Below are 16623 nucleotides of genomic sequence, written 5' to 3'. Positions count from 1 at the left end.
AACTTAATTGAATGTTGATGTTAAGGCATGAGGTCAATATATTTGAAACACATGAATCTATTTCTATTCAAGCAGTTGTATCGTCACACAGTCATAAAACAAAACTACACAGTGAAAGGTGATTTCCTTGGGAATTTAATTAATCCAAAATCTAACGTATTGTGGAAAGTACAATGTATGTTTCCGAATATTTCTAAGCATTATAAGGATCAAACTTAATGGAGCTAGAATAAGATGTATAATAGCCTAACAAACTATACCACTGTCAGTTATAAATATAGATGGAATGACAGAATTATCTGTAAAACGGGAAAAAGCCGGACATTAAATCAAAGTATGTAAAATGATAAGCATGACATGTATGATATTGTCCACATGACTATTTTCTACATTGGTCACTGGGAAAAAAGAATATAACCCCGTCCCATTTAACCCCCTAAAACGTGGTATCTTCCAGCATTCTTCTATCTTGGTCTTGGTGGCATGGGTGGTCTCATTCCTCTGGGCGGGGGTGGCAGCCTCATGCCTCTTGGGGGAGGCCCACGTGGAAAACCTGGCCCTGGACCTGTCGGTGGAAAATGACAGTGTCAAGAGGTTTTCGTAGGGTGACCAAAAACAAACAAACAAACAAACAAACAAACAAACATCTACCAGTAATTTGAATTAACATAATTCACAGGAGATGCAGTACCGTGTATAGGAGCTAGGAGGAAAACTGGAATAACATGTACACAATGTATAATTACATATACATTACTTAAGCACAGTAATGCTTACATGATGATGTGCCTATTAGTATAATAGTGACGGTGGGCAGGCAACATAGCTTGTGAGGTTGAAGAATTCATTGGTCAATGAGTCAGCAATTAATGCCATATGTAGTTGCACTGTACACTTCTATTTGGTTTCCAGAGAGTTGAATAATAAAGCTTCAAAGAAACCTAACTCAGACCAGATCAACTGGCTTTTTGCATGGAAAAATCTGTTCCTTTGTGAAAGATAATACAGGGGCTTGTTCTTTTTTCGGCTAAATCTTTTCTTAAGATTGAGAAGCAGACAAATGGTTGAGAAGAGAATTTCTTAGGGTGACACTATAGCATGAGATTGAGGTATAAGTACCTTTCTGTATGGCAGAAGGCAATTCTAGTGTAAGAACCAGCTGTATTCATGCAAGACAACTTGCAAAGAATCAAATACTGCAGAAATGTTCGTGGTGGATTAATGTTCGCGGTTTTCGCGGAGGCCGCTTCACCGTGAATTTAAAACCACCGCGAATATTTTTCCATAACAGTAAGAGACTACAGTGCATGGTGCTACCGCGAAATTAAAACCACCGCGAAAAGTCCATTTTCCTGCTACCGCGAAATTAAATCCCTGCGAACTTAAATGCATTTACAGTATTCAGCCTTTACAGGTGGTTTGCAGGCCATTTTTCTGAGCTACTTTGATTCACCTTTTTGTAGCTGGCCCATTCTAAATCTAGCACAGTGCATACAAGGAATATTTATAAACTTGAATACTGTTAAACATTGTTGTATTCCTAAATTTAGTCAAGAAAGAGGGGATAACTGTATACATGTATAGTATATTTACAGTTAAGTATTAGCAAGTTTTACCCCTTCTCTCATACAGACCCTCTTTACATTCTTGGCACATACATGTACATGGCCATGACAGTATTGGCTCAAATCCAGAAATTCATGATCAGCCATGCAACCATGACTGAATGGAAACCATGTAAATACTGTCAATACAGAAACTTTCGCGGTGGTCTAATGTTTGCGGTTTTCGCGGTGGCTGTTTTACTGTGAACTTAAAACCACAGCAAACATTTTTCCATGGCAGTAAGAGACTGCAGTGCATGGTGCTACCGCGAAACTAAAACCACTGCGACAAGTCCTTTTTTCCTGATACCGGAAATTAAATCCCCGTGAACTTAAATGCATTTTACAGTACATGCATAATTGGAAACTGGTAGTTTCACATAAGCAGCCTCTTATGAGTCAGAGTATGAAACCAAAAGTACAGGGTGAAACCAGCAAATCTAAAAATGTATCCAGAGGGGAAACCCAGACATCTTGCTTGTGCAAGTAGTATCAGGCATATTTAAAACCCCAAGGACCTTTTGCAATACAAGATAAAACAGGCAACTCTCTGGTGATAAGAAGAGTAACAACACAGTCCACGCAGTGAAAACTGACACAAGTGTGGCCAGGACAAGATAGACTTTACAGGAAAACAGACTATTATCTATAAGGACAAATCTTGAGGGAAAATCAACAACTCTTAACGGTGGGAGAAAATCAGGCAAATCAGTATTCAGGCTGATTCACAGCTGTGGAGTCTCAGTCAAAGGTAAGTTTCACATTTTGTACAATGTATTTGTCTATCCAATTACATGGCATTGTACTACACAGTTAAATCAGTTTGCTATAGCTTTATATCAAGGTTCTATTTGGGTATAAAAAATTTATTTCATACATGGTGGTGGGTTGCAGAAATTCCTAGTTAAATTGATACCTGTCATCCTACAAACTGTAAATATAAAATCATCGCAAGAGTTTTCAAGTATTATTTTGTACAAAGAATGTAGCACTATGCCTTGGAAATGTTTGTGCTTTGTCACAAAAAGCCGTCATGTATTTTTTTTTCTATTTGATGTGGAAAATTATGCAGTGAAAATAAGAAAACACCAGGATGGCTAGCCTGGCAAACAAGCTTCAAAAGTTGGAGCTCCTCCTCAAGAGTCAACACAGCAAAAGAGTTGGTTACGGGAAGGCACTGAGAGAGGCCATCCTTTCAATGGATCACTCAATGGAGGCAGAAGTCTTAAAAAGTCTTGGAGACCTGCATCTTCGGAGAGGCAAGCTCAGCAAAGATTCCGCAGAGTTTGACAAGGCTGCTGCCCTGTATGCTGCTGCCCTACTGCGCTGCACAGACCCAGACATGAGACAAACACTGGAACATCGTATCGGCTACATGGAGAAACTCTCCAGACAACTTCTGCAGGGGTACACTCCGCATTTTGTGTGGCTCCCTCCAGGCTACCGAGGCAAAATTACGAAACACAATGTCCTAAGGGTGGCAAAATTTTGTAGCAGACTGGACCTAAGTATCGAGAAATCCTCATCTGTTGAAGAGACTTACACAGAAATGTTAGTGACTTCAATCGAAAATGGAGACATATTTCTAGAGCTCGAGTTGCTAAAATCTCTTGGTGATTTGTATCTCGAGAAAGGCAAGAAGACTGCAAATTTATCCCAGTTCTCCAAGGCAGCTGCCATGTACGGCAAGGCCCTGACAAGGTGCCAGGATACAGACACAAAACAGACTCTGCACCATCGAGTCTTGTACATGGTGAAAATCTGGCACGCAGTGATCATGAGAAGGGTAAGTATAATAGTTTCACCATCAGTAAATTCTGTGTGTAAAATGTGTTTGAAAGATACTATCATTTTGAAGGAGGAAAACTGATAGGCTGTCATCAATGTCTTTTCTTAGTTTTTGGACATTTTAATAATTTTCACGGTCAAAATATGACATTAGTAGATATCATAAAAACAGAGGGAATGGAGGAAAACTTGAATACGACTCTTAGTTATTGCTGATATTTAGTATGTGGTTGATAGGTCTTATTGAGACCTTGAAATGATTAGATTTCGAGCCCCCATAGCGACTTCTTATGGAACTGCAGATGGGCTTTGGGTTTTGATATCACAAGTTCTGTGCATGCTATATGGTTGTGATTTTTGATCGGTAGATTGAGCTCTGGTTTTTCATCTGACAACTAACATTCAGTAACATATTAAGTTGGTGTGGCTTTAGATGACAAAATCAGTTGAAGTACGATTGAAACAGACCACGAAATATCTAACGTTGAATGAAAAATTTAATTAAAACATTGACGATACGGATGGAATTCTACAGCGATCATCAGCAAACAAATCTCGACTGAGAGGAAGATGGCCGAATACACAGCGCCATTCGAGAAACAACACAAAAACTGATACAGACATGCAAAGGTAAGGAAACCTCCATGTCAAGTTTTGTCCATTTCTCAGCAGATGACAAATTAAATCAACATTTTTAAGCAAGACTCAGGAAAAAACATGTTGTGTTTCCTGTCTCCCTATCTATCCTAGAAAATACTGCCGACCCTGACTTTTTAGGGTGGGCAGTGGAGTCACATAGCTACCAATTTTTATTCAGCCTGCTTCCTATTGATTCAGAAGTAAAACCACTGCTTGTCCTATCTAATGAAAGAAAAATGTATCTATAATGCAGAAAATTAAAGTTTGACATTGGATTACATAACAGTCTTCAACTCTTCATGCATTTCAGTTAACTTTGTTCAACACTATATTGTAATGTGTATCGCTAGAGTTTTGGTAAGCCTACAAAAAAAAATTACCTAGTACAAGAAAAAAATAGTTCCTACCTACCTACACAACATTTTTTTCCTATGCCTAAAGAAATGCTACTTTTATGATGCTTATTCAAGTCCATGTTCATATCTCCTGTCTGATACCTAATGAGGTTTTTCCCTCTATCTTAAGTCAGTACAAAGACTACCTTAAGAAAGGGGACTCATTCCTTGCCAGAGTAGACTTGGACTCAGCAGAGAAACACTTTGGAGCAGCACTTAAGATGGTACATGTAAAAGGTAAGATTTTTCAAGTCAAATCAAATCAAGGCAAGATTTAAGACTTAATTAATACAACATGTATCAACTTCCTACACTAACAAGTTCGAAGATCTCAAATCTCTGTATGATCATTGTTTTGTTTGCAAATAAGGTTTTGATTGATATGCACATGTGTCCATTGAAATAAATAAATAAATAAAATGTTTATTGAAAACACAACTTGTTACAAGCAGACATATAAAAAAAAATACCTCCCTGTCAATTAGTAGCCTCTTCCATTGAACCCATGACCTGGAATGTCTGACATGTCTGATACATGACTAGTTCTTCCACCTCTGAACTCTACTTCTTGACACTCTTGCAAGTCTGACCCTTTGTTTACACCATGATTTTTATCATCAATTTCTTGTCATTCAATTGATGGTACGACGGGTGAGTTTACTTATAATCCAAATAACTGTACATGTGGACAAAGAAGAACACAAAATGGCAGAGACAAAAACAATTCAAAAGCTTGAACTTCACCAAGTAACAGAGATTCTGAAATATTTCTTTACTATTTGTTTCAAGATGCCCCAGCCCAGCAGTACCAGAGAGAGGTGGAGCCCCTGTGCAAGTTGGGGGATGTCTACAGTAAGCGAGGTCAGCAGACAGGAGACGGGGGAGACTTTGTCAAAGCAGCAGCACTCTACAATGCAGCGATAGCCAGGTCTACAGACGAATTCCTCAATGATAAGATAGTAACAGCAATTAAAGAAGTAGAGCCATTATTTCTCAAAAGTATCTTAGGCATACAACACATTCCCAGTCAAGGTGATACAGAAAAATGTAAGAAACAGCTGAAGAAGTTGCGGGAACAGATCAAGCTGGAGATGGAAACCATTGACCAGCAGCTGGATCCCTATGTACATGATGAGGATGACCCATGTGTCAAAGAGATAGAGGCAAAACGAGCTCAGGCTGTCAGACACTTGTTTGAGAACATTGCACAAGAAAGGAAGAAGTTGATCAGCCAGCTTGTAGAAGAGTGTATTGGGTTAATGGGTCCCCCTCCCTGTAAGTATGCCCTGATAGGTTTGGGTTCACAGGCCACAGGACTGGTAACTCCATACTCAGACCTGGAGTTTGCCATCTTGGTAGAAGAAGAAAGTGAGGGATGTCTTGTGTATTTCTGCAACCTCACCCACTACCTACACCTCAAAGTGGTCAACCTGGGAGAAACCATTCTCCCAGCTCTGGGAATAAAATCTCTCAATGACTTCTACTCCAAAAATCCACTAGACAGCTGGTACTATGACTCTGTTACACCTCGTGGGTTTGCATTTGATGGCTCCATGCCAAAGGCAAGTAAGACTCCACTGGGCAGGCAGGGAACAATGAGCACAGAACAATGTGAACTCATCTGCACACCAAAAAACATGGTTTCAAAATTACAAAATGACGTCACGTTATACCTGAAAGAAGGATCATATCACTTGGCCACCATCTTGAGAAACCCATGCCTGATAGCAGGGAACCAGGATTTGATTGACACATACATGGCCATCACAGTAAAGATATTGCAAGCTGAAGAAGGTAAAATGGGTCTACAATTGGCACAGGAGACAATGAAGGAAGACATCAAATCCTACAGTGGTAAGGAAACGGTTACAGCAAGGCTGATTGACGTTAAAAAAGAAATCTATCGCTTCCCAGCTGTAGCAGTGGACTACTTGGCACTGTCCTCACACGTTATGCCTACCACAGTTTGGGAAACAATAGAAGACATGGCTAACCAACAGGTCATCAGTCCCAACAATGCACACCACCTGACAGTGCTTACCAGCATCTCAGCAGAACTCAGGCTCAGAACCTACCTTGCAAATGGTGGACAGAAGGAAAACCTGTCAGCTTTGGGATCAATGGAAAAAGTACTGGATGGACAAGAATCGTTCGAACAATCCATATATGACAAACAAGCAAACTTAGAATCACTGAAGCCAGTTTTCCACCTACCAAATGAAAGACAGCTTTTTAGATACTATTATACAGTAGTTCCTCTAAAAAGAGCTTTGTCTAAATGGTCAGAGAGGAAGTCAATTATTGTACATTCTTTTCCTGACCTTTATGACAATTCTCCAACAGTACAAGGAACAATGTACTCTGAGTTATGCAAAGACAGGTTGGCTATAGGCTGCTACGATGAGGCCCTGGAAAAGATTGAAGACACGGACGAGAAAATGCAACTTTTGAGTAATCTTGGAGGTGCTTGGAGTGGTATAGGCAGTTATCACAAGTCAATCAGCTACTTTGAACAGGCACTGCAGATGCACAGAAGTGTCTATGGTCATATTATGGCACACCCCAACATAGCTATATCGCTAAACAATCTTGGTTTAACTTGGCAAAGGCTGGGTGATCACAAGAAAGCCATAAGCTACCTTGAACAGGCACTGCAGATGAAAAAGAGCATTTATGGCCATAGTACGGCACACCCTGACATTGCCACAGCACTCAACAACCTTGGTGGAGCCTGGCGTGGTCTAGGTAATAACAGGAAAGCTATCAACTATTATGAGCAAGCACTGCAGATACAAAGGAACACCCATGGTCAGAGTACAGCACATCCCCACATTGCTGGCTCACTCAACAACCTGGGAACAGCCTGGCTGAATCTGGGTGACAACAGGAAGGCAATCAGCTACAGTGAAGAGGCGCTGCAGATGTGCAGGAGGATCTATGGCCAGACTTCTGCACATCCTCATATTGCTAACTTATGCCACAATCTTGGGGGAGCCTTGAATAACCTTAAAGATTACAGGAGAGCCATCCAGTATTTTGAACTGGCACTGCAAATCTATCTATGGCCAGGGTACTGCACACCCTCTCCAGGGCTCTCCCCAGAATTTTTTTTGGGAGTGGTGCTCTGGCGAGCCACGAAGTGGCGAGCGGGGGGGATAGGTCTGGGAGGCCTCAAAATTTGTAATTATTCTAGACCCCTTAAGATGGTTTTTGGTCTATTTTGGGTAACTTTTATTACCATCTTATAACTTTAAAATTTATTTGAAATTTATCTTCTAAAAAATCCTGAATTTAAAAAAAAATGGGTATAGCTCAAAAAGTGGAACAGTATACACAACACCAAGTCATGTATTTCCTGCTTGGAACTTGACTGAGGCAAGTATCCTTGGAAAATGCTTAAAACATTGGGCAATGCCTACTACTAATTTTTGTTAGAACCTCTTTTAAATCAGTTCATCTTCAAGACTTGATCATGTTGATTATCAAAATAGCATTAAAGAAGATGACAGCAAAATCATTTGCTACCAGGGAATGCAAGGACGTCCTTGGGGAATGTTAAGAACTTTCTCAAGCATTCCATCAATCAAAAATCCAAGAAACACAAAAAGTTTCCCCCCAAAATCCTCTGTTCCAGATGAAATGGAATGTCCCAAGACATGATATATAAGTGGTAGGACATTTCCACCCGTACATTCGAAGAAAATACAAATTGCATTTTGACTTCAAAAACCACATCTGAATTTAAAAAAGATAAACATTATCTTTTTGATTTGCAACAAATTATGAATACCCTCTATTCCCCACTTTGCCAAAACATTGAAATAAGATTTTCCATGTTCTCGAATCTGCTGCTTCGAAACGAGGTGCTAGTTTCTGTCTTTACCAAATATGGTAAGAAACAAAATGGCGCCCGGCCCGACCACAACTTTCAAATTTGTGCAAAGTTATCGGCAAATTTCTGCATTTCTAGCGGGTTTGGCCCCAAAAAACCAACAAAAGAAGCGACAAGACACAATGCAGGGCATTTTTATGGATGATGTTGCTAAAATTAATCAGTCATTTTTCGCCCACGTTGCCGATTTTTCGACAAAAAGAAAGGAGTATTTTCCATCGGCACATGGTCTTCCTTACGGCTCGGCTGTTTTGTTTCAAAGTTCTTCCATAATTTTAGTAGTCTGGGGACTAAAATCACACACCAAAGGCTATACAAAAGTACAAATGATGTTTTTATCTGAGTAGTGCTACAAGGAACCGGTCATTTTATTGCTGTTGCCGATTTTGAAGAATATGTTCCCGAAACATGCGGCGGCCACATGCCGGTAAGCCTGGATTTTCACAAACGTGTACTAGCTCCAAATAAACGGTCTTCCTTTGATTTTGTCTGGTTTTTAATGGGATTAACGTATGCTAAAGTCACCGCCATCTATTGTTTACAAGCATAACAATAAGACATAAACAAAGGATTGTGATTTTTCACGCTAGACACCACCCTACCCCACGCCAGTTTCAATGAAAACAAAGGATTTATTGTGAATCTCCTGGGAAGGCTTGCCGATTTCTCGACCAAATGAGCAACTTCGCTCGGTCAAATTTGAGCGGAGTCGGATGTTTTTGCTAGTTATCCCCGAAAATACAAAGAGAAAACACTAGATTTACAAATCGGGGGAGCGGCGCTAGAGTTGTTGGGCGCGGCGCTGCGCCGTTCTATAACGCTCTGGGGAGGGGCCTGCTCTCATAGCGGACTTACTAAACAGCCTGGGGGTAACTTGGCGGAGTCTGAACGACCATGGGACGGCTGTTAGGTACCTTGAAGAGGGACTGCAGATGTACACCGATATCTATGGACACGGTACAGCACATCCACACATTGCCGGCTTACTCCACAACCTCGGGTCCACCCTGTGCTATACACATAATCACAGGGCAGCTGTCAGATACCTTGACCAGGCACAACAGATGTACAGGAGCATCTATGGGAAGAGTACAGCACATCCTCACATTGCCGCCTCTCTCAACAACCTAGCATCGGCCTTGCACCATCTTGGCGACAACGAGAAAGCGGTCGGCTACTACAAGCAGGTGATACACATGTGCAGGAGTATGTATGGCCAAGGTACAGCACATCCCGAAATGGCCACCACTCTTGACAACCTAGGGCACGCCTGGAGAGACCTTGGTGATCACAGGAAAGCTATCAGCTACTATGAACAGGCCCTGGAGATGAAAAGGATCATCTATGGTCAGAGTACGGCACACCCTGAGATTGCCTCCTCACTCAGTGACCTGAGTGTTGCCTGGTTTCAGCTTGGTGAACGCAACAAAGGAATCATTGTCTGCAAAGAAGCCTTGGCTCTGGCGAGACTTATATACCCAAAGGGTCACCCGACAATAAAAGTACTTGAAATGACCCTCAGTATCTGCCTTTATAATACATAATGAAAGATCGCATTATTAAGACATTCTGTTTCTGTTATACACATGATTGTTAAGTCATTGTAACAAACTGCATTCTTTCTTTCTGTAACACAAAATACCAAGATGTGATATAGCTTTTGGAATTATACTTACCAAAAGGAGGGGGTCTGTGATGTCCTGGTGGCCCCCCCATGAAGCCAGGAGGGGGCATCATGCCGGGGGGTGGTCCACGGGGGTGTCCTCGGGGCGGGCCCATGCCAGGGTGGCCAGGAGGGGGTGGCATACCGGGGCCATGCATGCCTGGGCCACCTGAGGAACAAGGGAGAGAAGATTAATGCTTGGACAAGGACGTTTCTTAATGTTGTAAAGAACTGATAAATCCCCATGTATACGTAATCTGAAACTGATGTAAATATAGTTTGGAATTACAAGTTCGTTTAAAACTGCTTTCTTGAATGTTAATGGCCCAAAGTAAAGTATATAGTTGTAAAGGGGTTTTAAATCTATATGCTAAATATATATAACAGGGAGATGCACTAGTGAAAAATCAAATAGTAGGCAACACTACTTTTATCCTGGCATTGCCAGTGTTTCTGCCAGACTGATGGCCACAGCACGCCATCCTCGAAGCACGCCATTCTCAGAGAGCCAAAGGCCCAACCATTTCACGTGCCGAAACACAAAATGCAGATTTCTTAGGGATTTTTCCCAGCAAAATAAGCATCATAATTCCTTGGGAATATACTGTATAATTTAAACAATCATTATCTATTTTTTACAGGATGCTTTCTTTCTGCGTAAAAAAACATTGCTGCTTTGGTCTATACATAGAAATACCAACAAGACAGATCTAGACTTTGTATACACTTACCCCAGGGTGGGGGAGGCATCATGCCTGGGGGGCCCTGCATACCAGGAGGGGGTCCCATGTGGGGCCCACCAGGGGGAGGGGGCATGTTGGCCGCTGACGTCGTGGTGGCCTGTGGTTGTGATGTTGATGATGAGGTGGTAGAAGCATTGCTGGCGGACGGCATGCCTGCTCCGGAGGGGGGTGGGGGGACAGGCATGGGGGGCATACCCATAGGGGGCATGGGCGGAGGGGGGACCGGACCAGGGGGTCCTCCTCGAGGGTGAGGCATCCCCATCCCTGGTGGGGGCATGGGGGGTGGGGGGACTCCTGAGGGGGGTGGGGGAGGTGGCATGCCAGGAGGAGGCATCCCTGCAAAGAAAAAGAGCAGAAACATTTAAATTGAGTGTATTTAGTAAAACAATCAATACAAGTTCATAGAACCTATATATAAACTTTAAGGTACTTTAATCTCTACAATTGTACAAAAATGGAGCTTTACTTCCAGGTGTTTTGAGTGACATCCATCACTTTTCTTCAGTGTTACTAATTTAAAAGTAGAAATATCCATTTTTTATCCAGTTGTAGAGATTTCCTATAATAATATAAAGTTTACCTGAACATCTAATGTTTATGAAAATAGTATACCCTACAGTTTCAGAAACTCTTAAGAGCTATTGTATTGTTGAACACTAGTATTCTTATGTACATTTAATCAAGAAAAACACGACATTGTGCAGTGCAACTTCCATAATGTGCATGTTTGTACAAGCAATATAGAAAACACTTATTGAACTTGCAAATCTTAGATACTTTGTGACAAAAAAATGTTGATGAAATAATACAGCTTTTGGTTATGCAAACCTATGCATGACCTATTCTTCTTACCTGGAGGGGGCCCCCCTTGAGGAGGTGCTGAAGACATGGGGGGGTTGGACTGGGGGGTGGGCGGTGCGTCAGCAAACAGCTGGTGAGGCCGGTCTGCCTGGGACAGGGGGTTCTGGGCAGCCAGTAACCTCTCTGGAACAAACATTGGTATGAGACACAAGTTATAAACAAACTTAGATGTGAGACCAAATCATATTGTCATGGTTCCCACTACAGCTTTTATACTATCCTTACAAATGATGCGAGAATCTCATTACTGATCTGTATGATAGTCAATTTTGTTTTTATGCAAATGTTAAATAATGTCCATACTATGTTAAGATTTTGAAAATGTACAGCATCGCCTTAAAACTGAGGTGTTTTGCAGAGACCAGTCTGTAAATAAATACATGTGCACCCAATTTGACTAAACATCAGCTCTAACAATTTTGTTCGGTATTAAAAAAAAATAGTAAGACATTAAAAAAACAATGTTTTGAGGCCTTCTTAAGACTACTAGTACCAGAGGCGAGCTCACGCTGGGGTTACTGATGCTACATTTAGTAGATCTATTTGAATTCATATTATTTTCATTGTCTGGTCTTAGGTTACCCAGTGGAATTATGAGAGTTAGGTTATGCTTAAAACTTGATAAAAAGGCATTTCATCTTGTGCGATACAATTATTCTCCTTACCCGCAGCAGAGCCGTGTCTTTCTCCTTTCGAGTCTTTCTTGAAGGCGTAAGAGATGGTGATGGGTCTGTTACATAAGTACTGTCCGTTCATGGCCTCTATAGCTGCATCCGAGGCATCAAAACTGGCAAAGTTGATGAAGGCATAGCCCTTGGAGTTCCCTGTTTCTGGGTCTCTCATGATCTGAAATCCAACAACAAAACAATTACTACAAACAAGTATGTAAAGAAATGTAGTCCTACATTCTTTGATGCATTGTGTTGTTATCCACTGTGTCTAAGGCATGGTTTTGGAAGACAGAGTTCAACCCTTTCCCCCACCTCCTGGCTTTTACCTTCTATACCTAAGTTGGGTACCCATTTTTACACCTCGGTGGAGTGAGGAAAGCCGTGAAAAGGGAAGTCATGTAAAATTCCTTCCCCAAGGGCACAATGTTTAGCCAGGAATGCCAGGAACTGAGCCCATGAATCAAATATTATTATGATACGGAATAAAGCCTCAATCCAGTGGCCATTTAGCCTAGCCAATCGACATCACAAGTAATAGCATGATATGATAAAGCGCCATGATTACACAGACAATTCCTCTTACCTTTGGTGTCTGCAGAATGACTCCAAAGGCGCTGAAGGTATCATACAGGAGTTTCTCATCAATCTCAGGGTCCAGGTTACCGATGAAGATGTTTGCACCAACGTCCAGGTTTTTGTTGTGAGCCGAAGCCTGGAAAAAAATATTGAGTTGTGTGATGATCTCTTGAAAAACCTACAGACCCTAGCCTTTTTTGGGGAGTTGAGTCACATACTAGTTTCTAGTTAGAATGTCTATTCAGCCAGTGCTTCCTAACCGGTATACAAGTAAGAAAACTGCTTATCCTATCTAATGAAGGATATACGTATGCACAAAATCAAAGTTTGACATTTTTCCTAGCCTAGGCCTTAGGAATTGTCACACTACAATATACTGTGTACCTGTGTACAACAACAAGCTTCTGAGACAAACATGCAATACACATTATCACTCAAACTTCAATAAGTCTGAAAAAATATATATGTTTACCTTATTTACTCTGATGGGTTTGCCGTACAGTTTGATCATGTTCATAATCTTGATGGCGTAGTCTGCATCCTCTTCTGACATGAACTCCACAAAGCCATAGCCTTGGTGTGCCTGTGTCACTCTGTCCTTCGGCATGTGTGTGTTCACTGGGAAAGGGAAATACATGGGAAGTTAGAAATCAATTATTAATGTGTTCAGTTAAGTCCATACTGATGTATGTACATAACATTCTATTAGACATTTGTACGCTGTACCGAGACAGTACTACTACTAGTACAACCAACGAAAAGAAGAAGACACAAACATACCAACAGGTCCAGCTTGTAGAAACAGCTCCCATAGTAAAGCTTCCGACACCTTCTCATCCAAGCCTCCAACATACACAGTAGCATCTGGGGAGGGGTGAAATGATATAATATTAATATTCATTAGGGGCCAATACAAACCTTTTTTCCTTGTTGGACCGGTCCAAGAAAAAATTAGTGGACCAGATTTTTTCGGGCCGACTGACTAGAAAATGACTCCACTATATACATGCTTTAGAGTTTACCCTTCAAAAATAAATAACAAGAGAGTAGAGTTTATATTAATTTCTACCAAGTTTCTAGGGCAAACTTAACAGACGTAGTTAACATTGTTTACATGGAGATTTCAATAAGCCAAGGGGAAGGGTCAGACATTCTACCAAACAGATTCCTTTGTAGAGAAATGGACTATTGTTTTGAGTATCACCCATTCACAAATTTTCTCTTACAGAAAATTATCAGATTCAAAATCAAGTCCAGACCAGGACCTGATTCAGAACTTAACCTGCATTTTCTGTACCGATACCCACCCCAGGCCCCTAGTATTTATACGTTATTTATGTCAAAACAATATGATGTGTGTTTTGTTTATCTATGCTCGCTATATCAGTACTATGTATATTAAGTGCACGCAAGGAGGTTGAAACTTTCTTGGTGCGTGTATAACCTCGTAACTTCCTTGGGTACCTAGAGCATAAGGGAAGGTGCCTTAAGAACCATGGATATCTAAGGCAGATTAAGTTCATTAACTGATTACATACTCACTATTCTTTTTCAGTTAATTTCATAGCTTTTTTCAATGGTGCAGTCTTTGAATAACTGGCAGAATTTTTTGGGGGCTGTCTGGTGGTATCTTGGTGTACATGTAGTTACATGTATTTTGATAAATTTTCTTTATCAAGTTTCTTTATAATTTCCTGACTGGATAAAAAAGATGGGGAGGGGGCATGTAGTCTACTGTACAAATTATGTGGTAATTCCAAAGGGAAAGAAAAACATCATGATCTTAATAGTGACTATTAATACGTTAACAACAGAAATGAAGATGTGACGTTTTGACGTTACTGGAGCATCTTCTTACGTGCTACCTGGCACGGGGACGACGTTACGACGTCGCCTTGACGTCAGCTCAGGTAGGCATGACGCTTTGTGCATGCGGTGTAAGTTACGCCGGTTTAAAACGGTCTGTACGCCAAAACTAAAACAACCAACGTCCTAATTTTAGTACATACATACAGTTTGTATGTTACGCATTGTATACAGATCATTTCTACTTCCTTGAGTCATTTTACTGTTGGTAAAAACGATCAAGTGTTACCTTGGTTCCGCTCGGAAATCGGACCGGCCGCCATGATGGACGCACGCTGCCGCGGTGCAGTATGGGTACAGGTCAGGGGTCATAGCTTTTAAAATATGGCGGGAAACACAAATGTTTTTTCTCCATTTCCCAACTCTATGGCATTAAAAGGACAAAAAGAAGGAATACACTAAGATTGATCTCATGCGGCATCCGTCTCATCCCTCTCATTCATCTGTGGGAAGGCGGTAGTTACAGCCCTGGACAGCAGAGTTTGTGTTACATACACTAATATGTACTCATTTTACAGGGATATAATGTAGAATTTTGGAGCCAAAATTTCAAATGTTCTGAACTTAAAAATCTCCAGTCAGATTGACATTTATAACTTATTTCCAACTTATCTGCGTCATTTTGTCACATTTCTAAGTGACTCAGCAAGTCAAGTGAACTCGGAGGCAATGGGCTAACCGGTTAGACAGCATCTACGTAGACAGACAGGGTGTGTCACGGGCAGGTCAGCACTCACTGCAAGATTGAAGATCCCTGACGTTGTCACCAATTTTGTCTCACAGGTGGGAACACGTTTACTGTGCAGATAGGTGAAGAAATGAAGGTTGTCTTCTGTCGCTGTGAACAGGGTTTGAAAAGCTTCATAGCATGCAAGTTACCACACATGTGTGTAGCTATTATTGTACAGTGTAGTGTACCGATGCCTCCTCTTGATAGATATACATAAAATGACCAAAGCTTAGCCTCAGGGCATTCTTCTGGTTTTCGTAATGGCGATACGCTCGAATGTTTACCTTCTTCTAAGTGTAGCGTATTGGGGGTGAATACAATAACGTTATGTGTCATTTAAAAAGTAATGTACAGAATGGTCGGTCATTTGTTGAACATGAAGTCCAACTATGTCGCAGTAGTTTGGGTCGTTACTAGACGTGTTTACACAATTTCTAGCTGGCTTACTTTAACGAGGGGCGGTAACTGTACATGTCGGGCTAGAAGAGCGATTTTAGTCACGCTATGGTTATCACCATGTAGTTGAGTCAGACCGTACCGTAGTTTTGGCACGCACCTGGGCCGAAAGTCAAGTCGTATTGAGCCCGTTGTGTGAACTACGCGGGAGTACGCCAAATTACGTCGTGCGTTGTCAAACTACGTCGTAGTTGGCTGAAGCAAGGACGTTATATCTGATATATCTGACGTTTTTTTAGTCGTTTATATGGGGCTTTCTATTTTTTTCTTTATCTTGCTGCGTAAAAACCTAACCTTGGCTGGCGTACTTCAAGAAAAATGACAAAATAGAAAGCCCGATAAAAACGACTAAAAAAACGTTTAAAAAACAGCCGGAGCCTAAACTGCTTGGATAGTACGTGGTTCGGCCTACGTACCGTAGTTAGTGTAGGCTTTCTACGGGCCTAATGCAACTCTCTTCCGCCGGGGTAATCGTCCACGCCCGGATTTTCACGCGGTAGGACTTTTGCCAAGAGGGATAATTGCAAATAAGCCACTCTCCATTATACTGATTAGCCACACCTACCTAAAGCATGCTCCTCTACTCCTATAATGAGGGAAAGGCATGACCAAGGACGCTAGCCTGGAGTCCAGCCTTGTTCGCTTTGTTCCGCTCCCGCGAAGGTCGCTTGGCGAGTAGCGACCTTCGGGAGCTGATCAAGGCTGGACTCCAGGCTACAAGAACGCTTGTTTTTACCAG

The 16623-nt window shown here is 41.4% G+C and overlaps 2 protein-coding genes across 2 annotated transcripts; one reads left to right on the top strand and one right to left on the bottom strand.

Annotated features, from left to right (window-relative positions):
* Positions 1 to 50: 50 nt before the first annotated feature.
* Positions 51 to 13768, bottom strand: LOC118430623 (splicing factor 3B subunit 4-like). The gene is made up of 8 exons (XM_035841601.1): positions 13613 to 13768; positions 13305 to 13450; positions 12840 to 12968; positions 12251 to 12431; positions 11577 to 11708; positions 10713 to 11060; positions 9995 to 10150; positions 51 to 565 (listed from the first exon to the last, which is right to left on the bottom strand). The coding sequence occupies exons 1-8, from the start codon at positions 13731 to 13733 to the stop codon at positions 465 to 467; spliced, it is 1314 nt and encodes a 437-aa protein (XP_035697494.1). The 5' UTR covers positions 13734 to 13768; the 3' UTR covers positions 51 to 464.
* Positions 2217 to 3699, top strand: LOC118430624. The gene is made up of 2 exons (XM_035841602.1): positions 2217 to 2355; positions 2677 to 3699. Exon 2 carries the CDS (start codon positions 2698 to 2700, stop codon positions 3472 to 3474), a length of 777 nt encoding a protein of 258 aa, XP_035697495.1. The 5' UTR covers positions 2217 to 2355; positions 2677 to 2697; the 3' UTR covers positions 3475 to 3699.
* Positions 13769 to 16623: the final 2855 nt, after the last annotated feature.

This window comes from Branchiostoma floridae, chromosome 14, assembly GCF_000003815.2.
Source record: "Branchiostoma floridae strain S238N-H82 chromosome 14, Bfl_VNyyK, whole genome shotgun sequence".
Lineage (NCBI taxonomy): Eukaryota > Metazoa > Chordata > Leptocardii > Amphioxiformes > Branchiostomatidae > Branchiostoma > Branchiostoma floridae.
The sequence above is the reverse complement of the archived record's forward strand: the minus strand, read 5'-3'. Positions and strand labels throughout refer to the sequence as shown.

What these genes read in the sequence shown, in the direction of transcription:
- LOC118430624 (XM_035841602.1), top strand. Translation starts at nt 2,698, where the DNA reads ATGGCTAGCCTGGCAAACAAGCTTCAAAAGTTGGAGCTCCTCCTCAAG.
- LOC118430623 (XM_035841601.1), bottom strand. Translation starts at nt 13,733, where the DNA reads ATGAATATTAATATTATATCATTTCACCCCTCCCCAGATGCTACTGTG. An exon ending in TCTACAAGCTGGACCTGTTG is followed by an intron (nt 13,451 to 13,612) that starts GTATGTTTGTGT and finishes TCCCTTTCCCAG; the next exon opens with TGAACACACACATGCCGAAG. An exon ending in AACCCATCAGAGTAAATAAG is followed by an intron (nt 12,969 to 13,304) that starts GTAAACATATAT and finishes ATTTTTTTCCAG; the next exon opens with GCTTCGGCTCACAACAAAAA.